Here is an 18,153-nt window from a genome sequence, read left to right on the forward strand (position 1 = left end):
TTTTTTTCTTGGCTACCATTTTTCGACTCTTGCGCCCTACAGTCTCGCAAAGTTTGAAGACATTTGCAATCGTTATTTTCGATTTTAAGTGCTTAATATGATATATAATTTCGCTTGATGATAAATAATAAACTTTTCCAATTCTTTCATATGTATTTCTTCTCTTAATTTTATTATCGTAGATGGATAGATTATAAATGTTATAGATGGATGCATTTATAGAAAAAGAAGACTCAATTTGATATTTTATTTCTGTTTCAGGTAAGTTCTGACAACTATTTGGGAGGAATAGAAGCACCTAACGTAACTAGATACATCGCATATCGTAAGTGAATAGTTCATCACAATTACAAATGTACTCACGCGTGCAGTATAGAAAATTAATGTAACGCGATATAAAATATATGTTACCTACATCGTCTATAAATATCTACACACTTACGTATTTGCGGATTTAGCATGATTACCTTACCTCAGTTTCATTTATGGATTTATTATGTCGTCCTACAACCTTGATGTTATTTTTTAGCAATATTAGACAAGATTTTTGGAATCTTAAATTTCCCAGAAATGCGTAAACATCCACGGTCTACTTATTACGAAAGTGATCAATAATACCAAAGTGAAATTTTATTTTTCTGAACGTGCAAAGGATGCCATTATATTACGTAAAAATTGTTTTAGAATATTTTGACTTTTGGCGTAGTTGTAAAGAAGATATAATCTCAATGAGTCATTAAATCATTCAATAATGGATCTCTTTCTAAAATATAAACTTTGAGTTCCGTTGAGAAACTTGCATTAGTCGTTTGTACACTCAATATTTGAGTATTTCGATCGATTCATATCATATTCACTTAATGAATAAACTCTGTCAAACGCATCAGATTCACAGTAGAAAAGTCTGGTACAGATCAGCCGGCTGTATCACATGCACAGTAGTAGAGTCCCGAATGATCAGAAGACACAGCGTTCATAGCCAGAGAATCTGAATATAAAGAGTTCGTCAAATAATTAAACATTTCTATATGATTTGGCGATTACGAATGCCAGATTTAATATTGCATATCGAATTTCAAAATTCAATTTAATTGGATATGATATATTGTTCTATCTAGCTATGGTGATTATTAAAACTTGGATTTCTATGCAAATTTATATTTTGACAAACACAAGTGGAAATATAGAACTTAACAGAGTGTTGTTTCATCTATTAAAAATTATAATAAATATTCTACAGTGATAATTTGTCGTGTTATCAAAAATACTTTAATTTCTTTAAATTTTGTAAAATCGTAGAATCTAAGTGGAAAAATGATCCGACGAGAAAGAAGCCACGGAAGTAAGAAAACAGAATTCCATAATATAATTTTTTTTTATTATTTAATTTGTACTTTACAATTCGTCCAGCCGGACATTTGGTAAATTTTTCTAACTTTGTTGGTTTTTGGCGATCGTATATTATTTTCTCTAGTATTTTGGAAAACACAGAAAGTAGTGATATTGGTCTGTAAGATGCAGTGTGGTGTGGGTGTTTGCCTGGCTTAGGTAACATTATCATCTGTGCTAGCTTCCATAGATTAGAAAAATATTGGATTCTTAAAATTACATAGAATATTATCGTGATCAAACGTATTGCTTTTGAGGGAAAGGTTTTTCAAGATTTTATCATTGATTAGTTTGATTCCTGGTGCTTTTCCATTGTTTTTTTCTTTCTCCATTATGATTCTAATTTCTTGTGCTGTTGTATTAGGTATGGTGTAGTGTTTGTTAGTTGGAGTACTGGTATTTTGCGCATCTTCTGATCTGAATAACATTTGGTTTTACTGCTATTAATATTATATGGAGTAAATGTGTTACAAAATTGGTTGGACAACTTACCTCTTCCTTGTTTCTGGCCAATGTGTTGTCTGCTCTTCCGATTGATGGGATTAATTTCATTGGCTTCTTTAGTTTGTTCGTGACTTTCCATAGAGAGTAATTGGCATTCTAGTGCGTAGAAAATGTTTCTATGAATTTTGAGAATTCGTTATTATTATGATCTTTTTTTTTGTTTAGACGTCTTTTGCTTTCGCGTGTTCTATGTTTTTGCCATTTTGCTTTCGTTCCCCTTTTTTCTCCGATTTTGTCAAGGATGCCTGTTGGAATTATTTTTGTTTGCCTGTTGTTTGGTTCATCATTAGTAGTTGCTCATACTGCTTCTTGTATAATTTCTATCAATGTTGTTACCACCTGTTCGATATCTCCGGGTGTTTTTAGTGGAATGTTGCAGTTGATTTTGCTCTCGATTAGTTCTCTAAATGTTTTCCATTTGATGCTTTTATTGCAAAGCGACTGTGATTTGCGATAAAGTATTGGTTTGCTTGTGTATTTTATTATTATTAATGTATGATTGGACCTAAGCTCAAGACTGGTTGTTATTTTTAATTTCTTTGCTTTTAGGCCTTCTATAACTGCAAAATCAAACAAGTCAGGAATTTTGTTTAGATTTGTCGGCCAGTATGTTGGTCTTCCTGTGGATATGTTGAGATTACTAGTTCTAATGTATCTTTCTAGTGTCCTATCTCGAGGTGTGTAAATTCTTGAGCCCCATAGCATGTGCTTCGCATCGAAGTCTCTCACTGCGATGTATCTGTCACCTAAGGATTGAAAACACTGTTGCCATTTTTGCAATGTCATTTTGTGCCGCGCTGGTGTATATACTGTTGACATCTAGAAGTAATTGCTGTTAGTTTGTATTGTAATGGTGGTGGCTTGAATGTGTTCCTGAGTAATTTGACTGTGTAAGTGGCGTATATATTTTACATTTGACCATTGCGAATCATAAAGTGCGAATAGTTAGAATAGTTACAAATGTGTGTGTTAAGTGGTTAACTCTGTTATATCGTAGGAATGCAAATACAGGGGGAGAAAGATGAATATAACACGAAGAAGTTGCACATATGAAATTATCAATATTAATATCTTTGATTAGACTATATTAAAAATAATGTTGTAAGTTAATATGTAGTTAACATTATATACATATATTACTGTTGTTTTGTTAAAACTAACTGTATGGATAAGAAATATCGTAACGTATATAATTATAATAAAATATAATATAATTATAAAGTACTGTAAGCGAAATAATACGGATAAATATAGAGATAATAAACAACCAACGATAAATATCGCATAAAAGAGTAGAAATGAAAATTCTTGTGTAACGTTAAATTTGCCACTAAAATATAATACGAAGTAAAAAATTAATATTATAACATTAAGAGAACGTTAGAGAGACGAAGGATTAAGGTTGTTACGCATTCTGCTCGAATCCTCCTATCATCAGGATAATCAGGAACAAGACTCATTTACGAAATTCCAATTAATGGGCATAGGTCGTCCAGTAGCTGAAAAACAGTTGAGACGTCAAAATAAAAAATATAAATTAATTTGTATTTAAACGATGGCAGAAAAAGAAGGAATAAGATACAAACTACGCAAGAAGTGAAGATTAACAAGCTCGATGAAATGATATTATTCATTTAATAGGCATACATACAGGGTGAACACTGTCTATAACAATTCTTCATCTTTCGTAATAGGTAATAGTTTGCTTTAGGATTAAGTTAAGGATACAATTCACCAAGTTAAGAATAGTGTCTTGTAAATAGTTTTTGCCAATTTACTACGTAATGGATAATCTCTTTCCAGGGGAATTTGTTACGCACAGATAATGTTGTGACAAAATGTGCGTTTAATTTCTTTGGCAAGTTAGACACACAAAATTCGATAGGCTATTTGAGTAGGCTTTCGCGATTGATTGTATGTGTATTAAATTGAGATAAAATATTTCAAGCTCAATCGAATGCAACGCAGGCAAAATTTAGATTTGCAGGTAAACCTGTGTAAATAAACTTGGAAATACTTACAGTTTCCCGCTTTCCCAAATAGATATCTGGAAGAGCAGCTTTCAAGAGTTCTGCTTCTAAACACGATCGGCTTTGCTCGTAGTTAATTCTCCACGAGCGGTCCATATGAAATCGCTTTTTACGTAGGCGACGTTCTAATACTTCCGGTGATTTTAATCTCCTATCAAGCTCAGAATTATAACGTAATTTACAAGTCGAGCAATCGCATAAGATATGTTTCTGTTCTTGTAGGATGACTTGTCGTGGTACGAAGTTGATTGCGAAATATGCGGAGTCATTTGTACGTAGAAAATTAAAAGTTATCTGCAAAGTACTTCATTAGACAAATCTTTACCTCACAGGTTAATAACAACGGAAAGACGAAATTTATTACCTGTTCACCTGGTTTCATGTCCTTAGCTGCACGTACAACTATCACACCATTTTTATGTATCGAATGCACTGTATTCGCACAACAAGAGTGATGAAACAAACTAAGCAAGAAATACAGATAGTATACTCCACTACTATATGTATCAATCGATATATCCTCCTGGAAAATATATGATTAGTAGCTATTAAATATTGTAGCATGTATTTTATAAAATCATATATTAATCGCAGCGGTTTGAAAGAAATGTAGTTAAAAATTGGTTGATACTCACCACAAAGGCGTGTATATGATATATGTAGAATAATCGGAATAATAATTTAGCAACACTTAAGATATCGTTGTATCCCTGCATATAATTGGTCTGGTTTCGTAGGAATAAAGCGATATGGGCTGATTTGAATATATATTTTGCATTTCTCTTGTCATTCTTCTTCATCGATATACTCAAATTGAGGACGGATTTCAAATTGTTTTCCAAATTATCACGTTTCGTATAAAATTCCTTTATCGAATCTATTGAAAATTGAAACGATGTTGTTAACGACGAAGTTACGAGACAATACAAATTTCTTCCTCGTTAATCGATCACTCGGTTCATGCAAGTTCACACTCTTACGAATACAATGAACGAAACAGAAACTGAATAGAGATCTATTTCACCCTTAAAGTATTATAATCAGTAATTCTATTTGCATTATGTTGTAATGTTTAATTTCTTTCTAAATGCAGGAACATTCTCAATTTATTAATAAAGCAACGCCTCTATCGCGGACATATAAAATACACTTGCGAGTAAAAGAGAAATTATCAAAATTTGGCACGAAGCGTTAAATGCAAGACAGTAATACAGAAAGAAAAAAGAATTAACGCTGAAGAGTATGTTCTTTCTATGCACAAGCTAATAATTCACATTTATGTATATATCGATGATGGCGCAATAGAGAATTACGAGTCAATAAATTATCATTACCTGCACTCATAGTATCGAGCTTCTCGCAATATTTAATGGCTTCTGTAAGTTTTTCACCGTTTTTTGTAATCTTCATAAGCAAGTTTATTACAAATTGCACATCATCTGGAAANGTTTTTAGAGTTGCATTGGATTCTATGGTATTCTTCATATGCTTTTGCACGGCATTCTTTCGAACAATATAGCGCGCTATTACACTGTTCACATGGAAGTAATGCTATGCATCGTTCTAGGCAATAGTAACACACATTTGCAACGGCAATGTCTGATTTAAAGATAGACGTTGCTTGTGGTTTCTCGATTAGAATGACGTCTCCAGTACCGATGGGTTTCGTCGCTTCAAAATTTACACCATATTTTTTACTATGAACCAAGCGAACAGCATCGCTCATACCAGGAACATCTTTGTTTTCGTCGTGCGATAGCGATGGTATATCCTCGAAGTGATTTCTGTTATTTGGTTTCGTATGCGGACGAGAAGCTTTTTTTTCTAACTCCATCTTTGTATCTTTCAAACGCTTGGTTAATTCGGTATTGGGAGAAATTTCGATCGCCCTATCGATATCTATTAAACTCTCCTTGTACATTTCTAGGCATCCCAAGGCCTCAGCACGATTTGAGTATAATATTGCAGACAATTCACAGTACGGGACGACCTCTTGCAATCCTTTCGTATAAAAGTTGACAGCCGCTTCATAATCCTCGTATGATATGGCTGTCCTTGCTATTGCGAAAAAATGAAACAAACAATAATATGACTCCTGCATTTCTCGATTATTTTCTCTTCAATATGTTCGTGAATATGACTGTACGCACTTTATTAACTGACTTGTAATCGATCGTGAATAAATGTTGGAGAAGGTTTTATTTCGATATAACGTTTCAGCTCCTTTCGACTAATCGCGATACGCCTCGGACGAGATATCTCACGACTATGTGCTTTAATATGACAATCAAATGTCGCTCATCGGTTGCATAGTATTCCATTTCTAATTGAAATTCATAACTACAGTTTTCATTCAACATTTCACATTCCTTTATTTAACATTCCGAATAACAGATTTTTGAGGCTTTCAAGGTCTCCATTGTCGCTATTCATACTGTTACACTTAGCGGTTTGCTCTTACATTACCCACGCAGTTTTTTTTTTAGAATCGACTGAACCATCATCTTTCTTTAAGCACCTGAATGAATCTACATCATTTAATATATTGTTAGCGTCTCGACAGTTCGACTACTGATTACAGAAAATGGACTTACGCCAATCTCAAAGTAAATGATCATGCAATTCCATATACGTCTGAACGAAATTTCGTTTGATTGAAGCAAACGAATACTTTAAGATTTAATTATTAACTGTTAGAAATGGAAAGTTCACATTAAAGTGTATATGAATTTGTTGACGCGTTAAACACTGCTTCGTGTAACGCTGTTTCTTCAGAACGTAGCTTTTTCCCGGAAGCCTCAAACAGCGCTAGACGAAGCGGCGTTAGATCTATCAGTGTGAATAGCGATTGTCAGTTGTTTTCATATTCATAAGCGGGCTGTGTCTTACCAACTGTCTTTTATCCGAGCATTTGGACTGGATATTTTAATTTCTAACGAAAAGATGTCTGAGATATGTCGTTCAAAACGTCAACCAAACGTCAACGTTTTATACCAAACTAAGTATAATGTACAAAACTAAGAGAAGATCTGAATATCTGGAAATCTGAATATAAAAGATGTAATATATGTTTGTTATCGTACTCACCCATAGAAATAAACATTACAGCATTATTTGTGGATCTTGTATCCTTAATTATTAGAGGCTTTTCGAGCAGATGATCGATATACTTTTTCAATCGATCTTCGTCTGATTCGGTTTCATCGAAATGTAACGAAAATGCAAATTCCTCTTCGTAGGAATCCATGATAGGATGCAAAAGTTACTGAAAACAAAATAAAAATGTTCCGGTTACTCCTCGGCACTAATTACCGTGTAGCGATGTCGAAGTCACGCCGAGTATAACGATCCCCTTTTGATTCCTGATATAAGTACGTATACATATATATGTCGGGTCCTCGTCAAGTTTAGGGGCGTGTAATGAATCTTCATTCCGAATAGCCATCATTGTTGTACAACAGGGATTATATTTACTGGTATAAATATGATTTTTACAGAGTTTGACAAATAACCGTGGTGATTAGGCACTCGAGATGTTAATGACAATGTTGTTAGGTTCAATAACGAATCCACGGTCAACGGGGCAACTCTTTTGAAGCACAAAGTGGCATTTGCTGTGACGCTCGGTATAATACTGCACGTAAAGACGATGTGAAAACTCTCCTAGGTGATCGCAAGAATAAAAAACTGATGGAAACTTTTCTCTCCCTACGATCGCGTTTGTTCGTTGTATATTGGCCTGGGATACCAATAAAATTCCAGTCGCCGTTGCTAGGCAGACCCGCGTAGTGGAGGTATTGCTCCTGCCCGGGGTTCGATTGTTAATACAATGTGCGTCCCATAATATTGGCACTTCTCTGTTAGGTAAAAACGTCCATCCCGTGACCGTGGCTACGTTCAGCGATCAGATGTGTCACCTAGAGCCCAAGCCCACCGTCACAAATCTCCGGCAAACACAATCGGATTGAATCATAATATCTACTACGAAGTTTTATTATTTAAGTACAGCTATAATAAATAGTCTAGACTAAAGTATTGGGGATCGTCCCAAAAATTCCAAAAGAAAAGCCCCGATGATCTTTAGTCTCCGGCATATATATATATATATCGCAACTTCGTCATCGACCCCATGCTTGCGTATCTGCTGATAATTCGATGTGACATTTCTATGAAATGCACACACACATATGTTATATCCAAATTTTTCAGATATTAATATCTTTTAAAAGTATCGTATACCAAATTTTTTTGCAAATGCAATTCTCCATATGTGCGGCTGTATATTATTATTATAAAAAATGCCGTGACTCATACAGACACAAGAGAAATTATGTAGTAATACAGTAATACAGATAATTATAATTCTCAGAGAAACTGAAGACGAAAGAGTTCGCACAAATGAACAAGTAAATTCAGTTACATGCTACGTAGATGAATTTGTAAAGTATATAAGATAATACCAGTGTTCTGCGCAACGTTAAATGATATCTCCAGTAGCTTTTACGAAATAAATCTATTATTATTATAGGATTATTTATTCAGAAATATTAGAAATTAGGATTCCCAATGATTTCTATCCTATATGATAAATTTATCGATAGATGGATCTATTCACAAATATCAGTTTATCACTTGTAACAACTCGGCAACTTTCACTTCACTCAACTCTCGACTCACAACTTACTAACAGCTCACGACTCGACTCTCAGTTGACGACTGCCTATTAATACCTCTTTCTCCCTTAAGCATCCCTTTGTTTTTTCTCATACCCCCACCACGGACGTGTTCCGTAACCGTCCATGATTATCGTCTGATACGTCTTCTTTCGCGTAACTATTCGACTGAAGGACCGATGATACATTGATGGGCTGCTTGGGCCATTGAAATTTCTCGAACCTTCGGCCTGTTGGCACTTGAGCTTTCTGGCAACATTGTTTATAATTCACTGGATATTTCTTAGTCAATCCGCGATACTACAATATTTCACCTTGTCTTGTATTATAATTCGTTCGTTGTTTTCTTTAAACTAAATTTTGCGAACGATGGTTTGGATCAACTTTTAAAATAAAATTTTTAGCTTCGTGCTATTGTATCTTAGATATTATTGTGCAAATTTAAAAAAAATTCACATTCCAGTATAGATTTCCCATCCCATTTTTTATGAAAATTATTTTCCAGACTTGTAAGGATATATACACATTTCTTATTTGTTAAAATTTTATTAATGGACGATGTTCTACAATATTTTTGTTTAAGTTAAGTACCGTACGAATACTTCTTACATCGACTGTATATTTTCATACGTATTATATGATGCAAAGCAAATTACAGAGAAGACACAATTATTTTTTCACAACCTCCTAGCGAAGATTTATAACATTTAGCGCAATTTTTCATGCGTTCGGTTGTAGAAATAAGACGATAAATAAAACAATAAAACAGATCGATTTTATGATACACAAAGGGAAGGAAAGAAGACAGGAGAGTTTCTCAGAAGCCTCATTTTCGTCGATTTCACTCTTCGTCTATATAGTGAAATTATTAATCCGCAGCAATAATTGTCCTCTCTCGTCCCGGATTTCGATTAGGAACGCTTGGCCGGCTCCTCCCATCGCATTGGAATCCATCGTGCATGTGCTCCCATGTTCCGGAAATTATTTTATCCTTCCAAGGATCCTCAATCTCAGCGAAGTTTTCTGCTACTCTACTTTAATCTAGAAATGTCAATATACAAATAAACCATTATCACTGTCGATCGTGACTTTGTCTAAAAAGTCAAATAATAAATGAAAAATAATATCTGTTGAAAATATAATTTCTTTTTCGAGAAAATGTTGGGGATGCACCGAATGTGTACGCATCTAATTTTTTATCCATCAAAGGATAGTGTCGTGCGTTAACGCACTATTTTAATCGCAACCTTTTTTTTCTTTTTAGTCAAGTGACACGATTGAATCCTATTTCCTCCATTTTGTTATCTTAAGAGGGCAAATTTGTTTAGTANTTTTTTTCTTGGCTACCATTTTTCGACTCTTGCGCCCTACAGTCTCGCAAAGTTTGAAGACATTTGCAATCGTTATTTTCGATTTTAAGTGCTTAATATGATATATAATTTCGCTTGATGATAAATAATAAACTTTTCCAATTCTTTCATATGTATTTCTTCTCTTAATTTTATTATCGTAGATGGATAGATTATAAATATTATAGATGGATGCATTTATAGAAAAAGAAGACTCAATTTGATATTTTATTTCTGTTTCAGGTAAGTTCTGATAACTATTTGGGAGGAATAGAAGCACCTAACGTAACTAGATACATCGCATATCGTAAGTGAACAGTTTATCACAATCACAAGTGTATAGAAAATTAATGTAACGCGGTATAAAATATATATTATCTACAAAGTCTATAGTTATATACACACTTACGTATTTGCGGATTTAGCATGATTACCTTACCTCAGTTTTATTTATGGATTTATTATGCCGTCCTACAATTTTGATGAGTCCCGGAATGATCGGACGACACAGCGTTCATAGCCAGGGAATTTGAATGTAAAGAATTCGTCAAATAATTAAACAGTTCTATATGGTTTGGCAATTAGGAATGCCAGTTTTATTATCGCATATTGACTTTCAAAATTCAATCTAATCGGGCTATGGTATATTGTTCTATCTAGCTATGGTGATTATTAAAACTTGGATTTTTATGCAAATTTATATTTTGACAAACACAAGTGGAAATATAGAACTTAAACAGAGATTCGGTTCATCTATTAAAAATTATGATAAATATTCTACAGTGATAATTTGTCGTGTTATCAAAAATACTTTAATTTCTTTAAATTTTGTAAAATCGTAGAATCTAAGTGGGAAAATGATCCGACGAGAAAGGATCCCTGGATCCTTTTTGTAACCAGGGTATTAAGAGAACAGAATTCGATAATATATATTGATCGAAAAAGATTGCAACTTAAACGTTGCATTATGGCCACGTTGGCCCTTGATGAGTTAAAGTAATCAAGCGTATAAGTGAAGTAAGTACATGTGTAAAGTATACGGTGTACATATTGTCAAAAATATCCACATGCCTACATACTTTTCAGCGATAGTGTAGATACAACAGGTGTATATAACGTTTCTCTAGTCTTCTTTTCTCTTAATAAACGTGAAAGTGAATAAATTATATTATACACTTTAACAATGCGTACCTGAATGTGTTAAAGGAATTTCTAAAGCTGACACTTTTGCTTATAATATTTTTTATTTAAAGACTATATGCAGATTTTTCTCACTGACTATACGCATACAGGGACGGAGAATTTTTCTGCAGATATATTTCTTCCTGTTTGTTAGTGGTAGATATTGAAGTCTACAAGGAACTGCATGTGCGGGTATTGATATTGAACTGCAGTATCGAGTAGTGTGCAGGAAGATACATGTGTTCACATTGTGATAGTAAACGTGTAGCTATGTTTATTGCAAGCCACTTTGTAAAGTCTACTTTAAATGGAAATAAGTTCCAGATATCGTTCTATGTCCCCTTTTCTTCTACTGTCCTACTTTTCTTTTTTCCTACTTTTCCTCTTTGCCTTCTCACTTTGCCTTCGATTCTTCCAGCATTCTTCCGTTTTAGATTTCAGTCTCTTACGATTCTCTTCACTCTACCTCCTGTCTTATTCTTTATCGTATCCTTGTGCATTTGCCTATTCTATCGCTGCTTGCTTTATCTTTTCCTATCTCTTGAAGCGTTCCAGTTCCATTTAACATGACCATCTAAAGTAATTCTGTTGCTTCTACTACTGTGAAGAGATAGCAAAGGAAAAAATAATTGAGAGTATCATGGTTAACAAGATTTTTGTCATACATTCGTACATTATGCCAAATTAAGGGTACTGATATTGTTTAAATAAAATGCAACCTCCCAATGTGAAAACTTCTATGTCAAATTAATTGTCACGTATTCGCGAAAAGGTTAAAAGATGATCATTTTTTTGGTATCGTTTAAAGTTGGAAAATTCAAGAAATGTCCTCATCATTTTCCCAATAAACTTTGGGGAAATTGTTGCAAATGAATTCAAACACGTGAATACGATGATGACCCAATTCACCTAACTCGTTATATTTTATCTTCTCTTCCTTCGAATATCGAACCATTTTCAAGATAATTAACGAAAGGATCAGCTGATAAATCGACTGCAGTTTGGAAACGAACAAAACCAAAACAGACGATTGTTTTATTCACTAGATATGATATTTTTATGTCGTGAAATTTCCCAGAAAAAAGATCCTCAGTGTGGTAATGACTGTTTACATGAATTTGGACACACAGTTTTCTAATCCTTAAATCTCTGACTTTTGTCACTTTTATTTATTCCTTCGTATTCCTTTACGTATTCCATTTTGTACATGTAAATGAATCCTTAAACTTTTTCCCCCTTTTCCCTTCTTTTTCAGTTGCACTGTAATTTTGTTCAGGTCATTCGGGCATCCGACGTTCATCTTACTCATTTTTCTCCACTGCATTGTAATATAAACGAGCCAATTAGAAGAAATCCTATGAAAATCGCTGTTAAAGCTGCTTTTTTGCTAACCCACCTAAGAGAACCGTTATCGTGAGCCTTCGCCAGAGTTTGCTATATCGTCTAAGAGATCATAAATTTAATTTTCGCCATTTCTATACTATATAGACTCGACAACGATGCCCGCGGCTAAAATCGATTATCGAATATCGACGTAGAAATATTTCCATTCCATGGAAACTGTTATCCTCGAATTAGCCTCCGGGCTTTAGAAAACTGGCGCGGCTTTTGCATTCTGACTAACTCGTGGCCAGGATCTCTTCTATCTGTGTATAGCAGTCAGCGATTACGATGCTGTCAAACTGATAAAATTGTGTGTCAATATAAAAAAGTTTCAACTATACACGGCAAATTTGTTTATTACTTTTTATCCTCGTTTTCATTCGTACGTATGCTACAGGTGAAACAAATCGACTGCATTTATTTGATACTTCGAACGAGATGATGTTCCGATATCACGGTACAATTGAAATGCAAATACAATGGGATAATTACGAGGGAAATCTTATTTCTAGCGCAGCTATTTTAGATTATAATTTCATACGATGGTTGATGTCGTGCTTTTGCCTTCTCGGAGTCACTTTTCTGCAAAAGGTACTTACACAGCGAATCACGGACGAGATCGTATACGCTTTAACACGTTGACTGCCACGACACCCGTATTCGGGTGTCAGCAAAGTTTCTGGTCAGGCCATGAAACCCATATTCGGGTGTCGCTTATTTGACTACTTGTTAAGGATCGTCGTAGGTATTTGAAAAGATATTCCATAATAATAAAACTGTTGAATTGTTATAAAAGTACTACGAAAATGGTTTGTTATAAAAGTAATACGAAAATGGTTTATTACAAAAATTATTTAGCATGTAAAACTTTAAAGCATTCTATGCATAGCTGAGGTTGGTCGAGACAATTTGGTCAATAAGTTGTTGTTTTCTTCAAATTCTTTCGTGCCTTTGTTCGGTCCATTCGCCGTCTTTTATTTGCATAACATAGTTTGCATGCGCGTCTAATGCTTCTTCCGGAATCATAAGCCTCGTAAAAGCTTTCTTTTTCACTGCTATCTGACTTACTAGGAAATAAGTTTTCAATTTTTCTTTTCGACATTGTAACGAATTAGGGCAGATATTTTAAGTTATATCGTTCGTTGCTCGGCCAAGATTCAAACTGATTTTGTAGAAAGTGGAGAAATGAGGAACAAATGCGAAGGAATGGAAACAAAAGAAACGAGAGGTAAGACCACCGGATGAGCGACTCGCATTATGAAAATATCGATAGGGGCACCGAGCAGAGAACGCTTGGTACTGCTGCACGCGTGGCCTGACGGAGATCTTTTTGAAAACAGCCGTGGCAGTCAACGTGTTAAGACCGAATAACTTTTTCAAGATTGGACCAAACGAGTTGATCTTTCTGACAAGTTAAGATTAAATTTGGCGTGAAAGAATTTTTGGAAAAATTGCTAAGTTTTTGAAAAAAATTGGTATCAGAATCACGATGAAAATAGTAAAGGTTACCATTTTACAATTTTTTCATTTAATCCCAGAAGTAAGGGAAATTGAAACAATAGGTTTTTTAGATTAATGAAAAAGTTCCGTACATCGGATCATTCAAGAAAGTGTTATACCTCCATAAATTGGAAACGCGTTCGTAGTTTTGTTTTGACCAGCCCTTAAATGGATGTCTAGATATTACGATATCGAGTTAGGTTTCGACAAATAAGAATTACGAAAACACAAAAATTGCGATGTATCAAAATAAAAATATTCTCATTTATATAGTTTTTTTTTTATTGTTTATTTAAATTTTGCAATTTGTCCAGTAGGACATTTGGTAAAATATTATAGTTTAAATATACATAGCATGTGGATGGTTACCCCCAGCGGGGTACCATCTTCGTGTTTGTTAGGTTATATCCTTTGTGAGATCTGCTGGGTGTTTCCTTTTCAGTCTTCTTATTTATATAGTGGCACATGAGTCAATGGGAGATTCGAATCGAAAGAGACTCATATTGTTGTGCCTTGGAGTGCCAATGTTGTTTTGGTTCAAAGGTAAACGAACTGCGGACAAAACATTATCGCCGTTATTTGTAATCGTCAACCGGAGTTACTTGGAACTTTTTACAATACCACTGGTCGATATAAATAAACGAACGTGCTGTTGTAACATTAATCCACTTCAGAGAGCAGCCACACAGCGCGGGCAAGATGGTAGCCAGATGTCTGCACATCCTTGGCGCGTACCCTCAATAGTCTTAAGGACCCACCATGGGTCGTGGCATTTTCATAGTTAAGATCCTTCAGACCAAACAGGTATCTTTTATTTTAAGTGCCCCTTTACATTCATTGTTTACTACGGGTTGACACGGGAAAGTTGGTTTTTCTCACGTTCGGTATCTTCCGCTTGCAATGTTCTCTCGAGGGCGGCTAAAACCCTTCCTGGTCCACCAATCTTCTTATTATCCAATCGGAAGCGGTGTCTACTGCCCTCGCTTTCCTAGCCAAAATTGTCATCAACAAATCCGATGGTCCCGTGTCCTTAGACACACCCACCCCTAGTTTTCCTCCGCCACAATATCGTCACTAAACTTACTTCACAAAGGATATAACGTAACAAACACGAAGATGGTACCCCGCTGGGGGTAGCCATCCACGCGATAATCAAGCAGCTAAAAGATTTCACCAAATGTCCAAATTGGACAAATTGTGAATGTAAATTATTAAATAAAAAAAAAAAAAAAAAGAACTAAACTTACTTGTTCTCTATCCTTAGAATTTTTTTTATTATTTATTTAAATTTTACAATTTGTCCAGTAGGACATTTGGTAAAATGTCGTGCTTGATTTATACATACGCATCGGTGTATACTCAGTTATGACTATTAAGTGCAAAATAAAGTTTAATAAAAGACAAAGTTAATAGCTGTGTCTCGGCTCAACCTTGTTTTTATCATGTAACCCTCAACTTTACGTGACATTACAATCGAACTTTTTACAATACCACCGGTCGATATAAATAAACGAACGTGCTCTTTAGGACAGTGATAATAACGAATCATTATAGCGAAGCATACAGTCGAATAGCGAGCGTGTAGTTGAACAGTAGCATTGAGGCATACACTACCTCTGTACTTGTATTTAAAGTGATTTTAATGTACCTGGCAATTAATTGATAAACCAACCAGCATAAATGTATAAGTATAATAAACTACCACATTTGTAACGTTTATGAATACTCAGGTGTTCATAAATAGCGACAAATAAAAGTAACAAAGTCTTTTCGTTTAGAAATACTAAATATTCGCATATGTATTATATTATACGTCATATATTCTGAGAAAGCATCTACTCAAGTATTCAACGTGGCCTATCCCGGCACGTCGCCCGATAACTCACTGCCTCGTTTCTTAAACCTCTCGCAGAACACGCCCTACGTTTCTTGCATACCTTCGTTTCTCCCTTCTTGCTTGATATTGTTGGTAAATGTGTCTACAGTTTCCACCATCGATTTAAGCGGAGCAGACAAACGCAGCCTGTTTCTATATATCAATTTATCAGCCACCGCCCTTCTAAACTGCTGCAACGTAATTGTCACACGCTCAAGAAGGCCACCCTCTCAGAAACAGTAATCGAGTAAACGAAACATCCTGCATGCCACAGCTATCGAAATAATAACAAAACAGTGGCTGAATAGCCGCCTCTGATATACATCCGACGACAACCCCTCCAAAGGGACTAAAATCTCAGTATAAAAACCCTCCTAAATATATCTTTCTTTTTATTTAATAATTTCAATTCACAATTTTTCCAATTTGGACATTTGGTGAATTTTTTTAGCTGTTTGATTATCGCATGGGTGGCTACCCCCAGCAGGGTACCATCTTCGTGTTTGTTAGGTTACATCCTTTGTGAGATCTGCTGGGTGGCCTCCTAAATTAGCGCTCAATACCTTATTCTGTTCTAACACCTTGAACCGTCACTCTGTTGGATTTATGTAATAAAAATTCCATCATCTCATGCGAAGTTCAATTTCTTCAGCTTATTCGTGAAACGTTCGAACTGCAACGCGAAGAGATTGTCACACGCTCAAGAAGGCCATCCGCTCAGAAACAGTAATCAGAGATAAGACATAGACTCCGAGCTTCGGACTACTTTCGACACATCACCACCTTATCATCATAATCTACACCAAGGCTGTGACGCACCTTAGTCCACATCAAGATAGAACATCGACCACCGAACTTGGGACTCCCTTGGACACATCACCATCCTATCGTCATAGCCTATACAGAAGCTATGACACACCTTAGTCTACATCATGGATAAGACATCGACCCTCGACCTTCGGATACTTCTGCACATTATAACCTACACCAAAGCCCTCAACATCCTAAAACCAAAAATGTAAATAAGCCGAGACTTCAGACAGCTCGGGCAGTTCTTGCGCAGCCCTCTCTCCGGTTCAGTGTCAGTCTATTGTAAGCGGTGAATTTGTAATGAAAGAGCTTAGTAGTTGGCTTACGACTCAGTGTTCTCTTCTTTTATCACTCAACCCTGAATTCCACGTGACAAGATCACCGGCGATCTATCGGTTTCGTGATTTCTTGTGTCTCCGACGTGACATAATCTTCGTTCCCGTGTGAATTCTATGCAACAAATTCTACGCATTGTTCATAATAACGTGGAAAATGTGTAAGCCAGTTTTCACGTACCGTTGGATTTTCTCTTTGTCGCATACGTAGTACGCTACGAAACGATCCGCGTGATCAATTCTGTTACTATAAAGATTATACTTGTCTATAACCTTCGGCTTTTTCACTTCATTATCAGACCTAGTTTTTACCCTGACGAGATCCCCACTGTATTCGGACGAGACCATCAGTTCTTCGCGCTTGCAGCGCTGTTTCAGCAAACATACGTCTTCCAGAGAATGGCGTGCTCCTCTTTCTTACAATTTTCTCCATCACATCCAGAGGATTAATTTTCCTGTCCGACCTTAGAGTAGCCGTCGAGTAAGTTTTATCATACAACAATCGCGTCACCAAAGGCACAGTTATGTTTACATTGTAAAAGAAAACTGGGTGTCCCTCGTTGAAAATATCCTTCAGCAGTCTGCTCACGACCTTCTCCGTGCGTGTTACGCTCGTAGCTGAACGTTGCGAATCCCAACAAAACAAATTGCGAAGTACGGTTCCATTGGGCTCGGTGAGTGCGAACAATTTCAATTTATATTCGTGAGATTCGTCCTTTGTGTTCTGCGGATATAATTTAGCCGGACCTAACGATATCGACTCCAAGCATAAATTTTTGCACGGGCAAGTTCTCGCATCGTGTCGTGAAAGCAGTCGACCAGTGGTCGGATTCTGTGCAACGGATCGGGCAGTTTCGGCCCAGTCTCCGAGACTCTTGAAAATTGCAGAGCGCTCGATACGTCGAGGAACCTGTCCCTTGGCATGGCGTTGCGAAAAATTGGGAAATTGTACAAATTATTTCTCTCCCAATAATGAACAAAGCACCGCGCCCGAATGTTTGCAGCTAGAAATATTATCCTTAGGAAAATCTCTAGGTGTGCTTTCGTAACTTCTTTAAGAAATCTTATTCTCATTCTGGAAGTCGCAGATTGTGACATTCTGTACCCTTCGATGTTCGTCTC

The 18,153-nt window shown here is 35.7% G+C and overlaps 3 protein-coding genes across 13 annotated transcripts in view; 1 reads left to right on the top strand and 2 right to left on the bottom strand.

Annotated features, from left to right (window-relative positions):
• LOC122571937 (N-lysine methyltransferase SMYD2-like) overlaps positions 1-8,631 on the bottom strand; it is an 18,485-nt gene extending 9,854 nt beyond the window's left edge. Inside the window, exons 1-3 of one of the 2 annotated variants that reach the window (XM_043736298.1) lie at positions 8,384-8,631; positions 7,011-7,188; positions 5,550-5,981 (exon numbers count right to left, since the gene is read on the bottom strand). In XM_043736298.1, coding sequence (XP_043592233.1) covers positions 5,550-5,981; positions 7,011-7,170 — 592 coding nt within the window. In that variant the 5' untranslated portion in view covers positions 7,171-7,188; positions 8,384-8,631. Of the gene's footprint in view, positions 1-5,527; positions 5,982-7,010; positions 7,189-8,383 lie in introns of both variants that reach the window. The other variant, XM_043736299.1, reaches the window with a different exon arrangement.
• The window catches only part of LOC122571939 (tetraspanin-5), a 110,150-nt gene that overhangs the window by 33,240 nt on the left and 58,757 nt on the right, over positions 1-18,153 (top strand). The gene's annotated exons all lie outside the window — the stretch shown is intronic.
• LOC122571941 lies at positions 686-5,543 on the bottom strand. Of its 5 annotated transcripts, none has more exons than XM_043736310.1 (7): positions 5,258-5,543; positions 4,559-4,800; positions 4,288-4,446; positions 3,915-4,217; positions 3,303-3,392; positions 1,882-2,639; positions 1,423-1,806 (listed from the first exon to the last, which is right to left on the bottom strand). In XM_043736310.1, exons 1-5 carry the CDS (start codon positions 5,406-5,408, stop codon positions 3,354-3,356), a joined length of 894 nt encoding a protein of 297 aa, XP_043592245.1. In that variant the 5' UTR covers positions 5,409-5,543; the 3' UTR covers positions 1,423-1,806; positions 1,882-2,639; positions 3,303-3,353. The 5 variants fall into 5 exon arrangements, with proteins under 5 accessions (XP_043592247.1, XP_043592245.1, XP_043592248.1 ...); XM_043736313.1 differs by having other exon boundaries at positions 1,882-2,161; positions 2,233-3,392; XM_043736312.1 differs by lacking the exon at positions 1,423-1,806 and adding an exon at positions 686-988 and having other exon boundaries at positions 1,882-3,392.

The sequence above is a fragment of the Bombus pyrosoma genome, linkage group LG10 (assembly GCF_014825855.1).
Source record: "Bombus pyrosoma isolate SC7728 linkage group LG10, ASM1482585v1, whole genome shotgun sequence".
In the NCBI taxonomy this organism is placed as follows: Eukaryota; Metazoa; Arthropoda; class Insecta; order Hymenoptera; family Apidae; genus Bombus; species Bombus pyrosoma.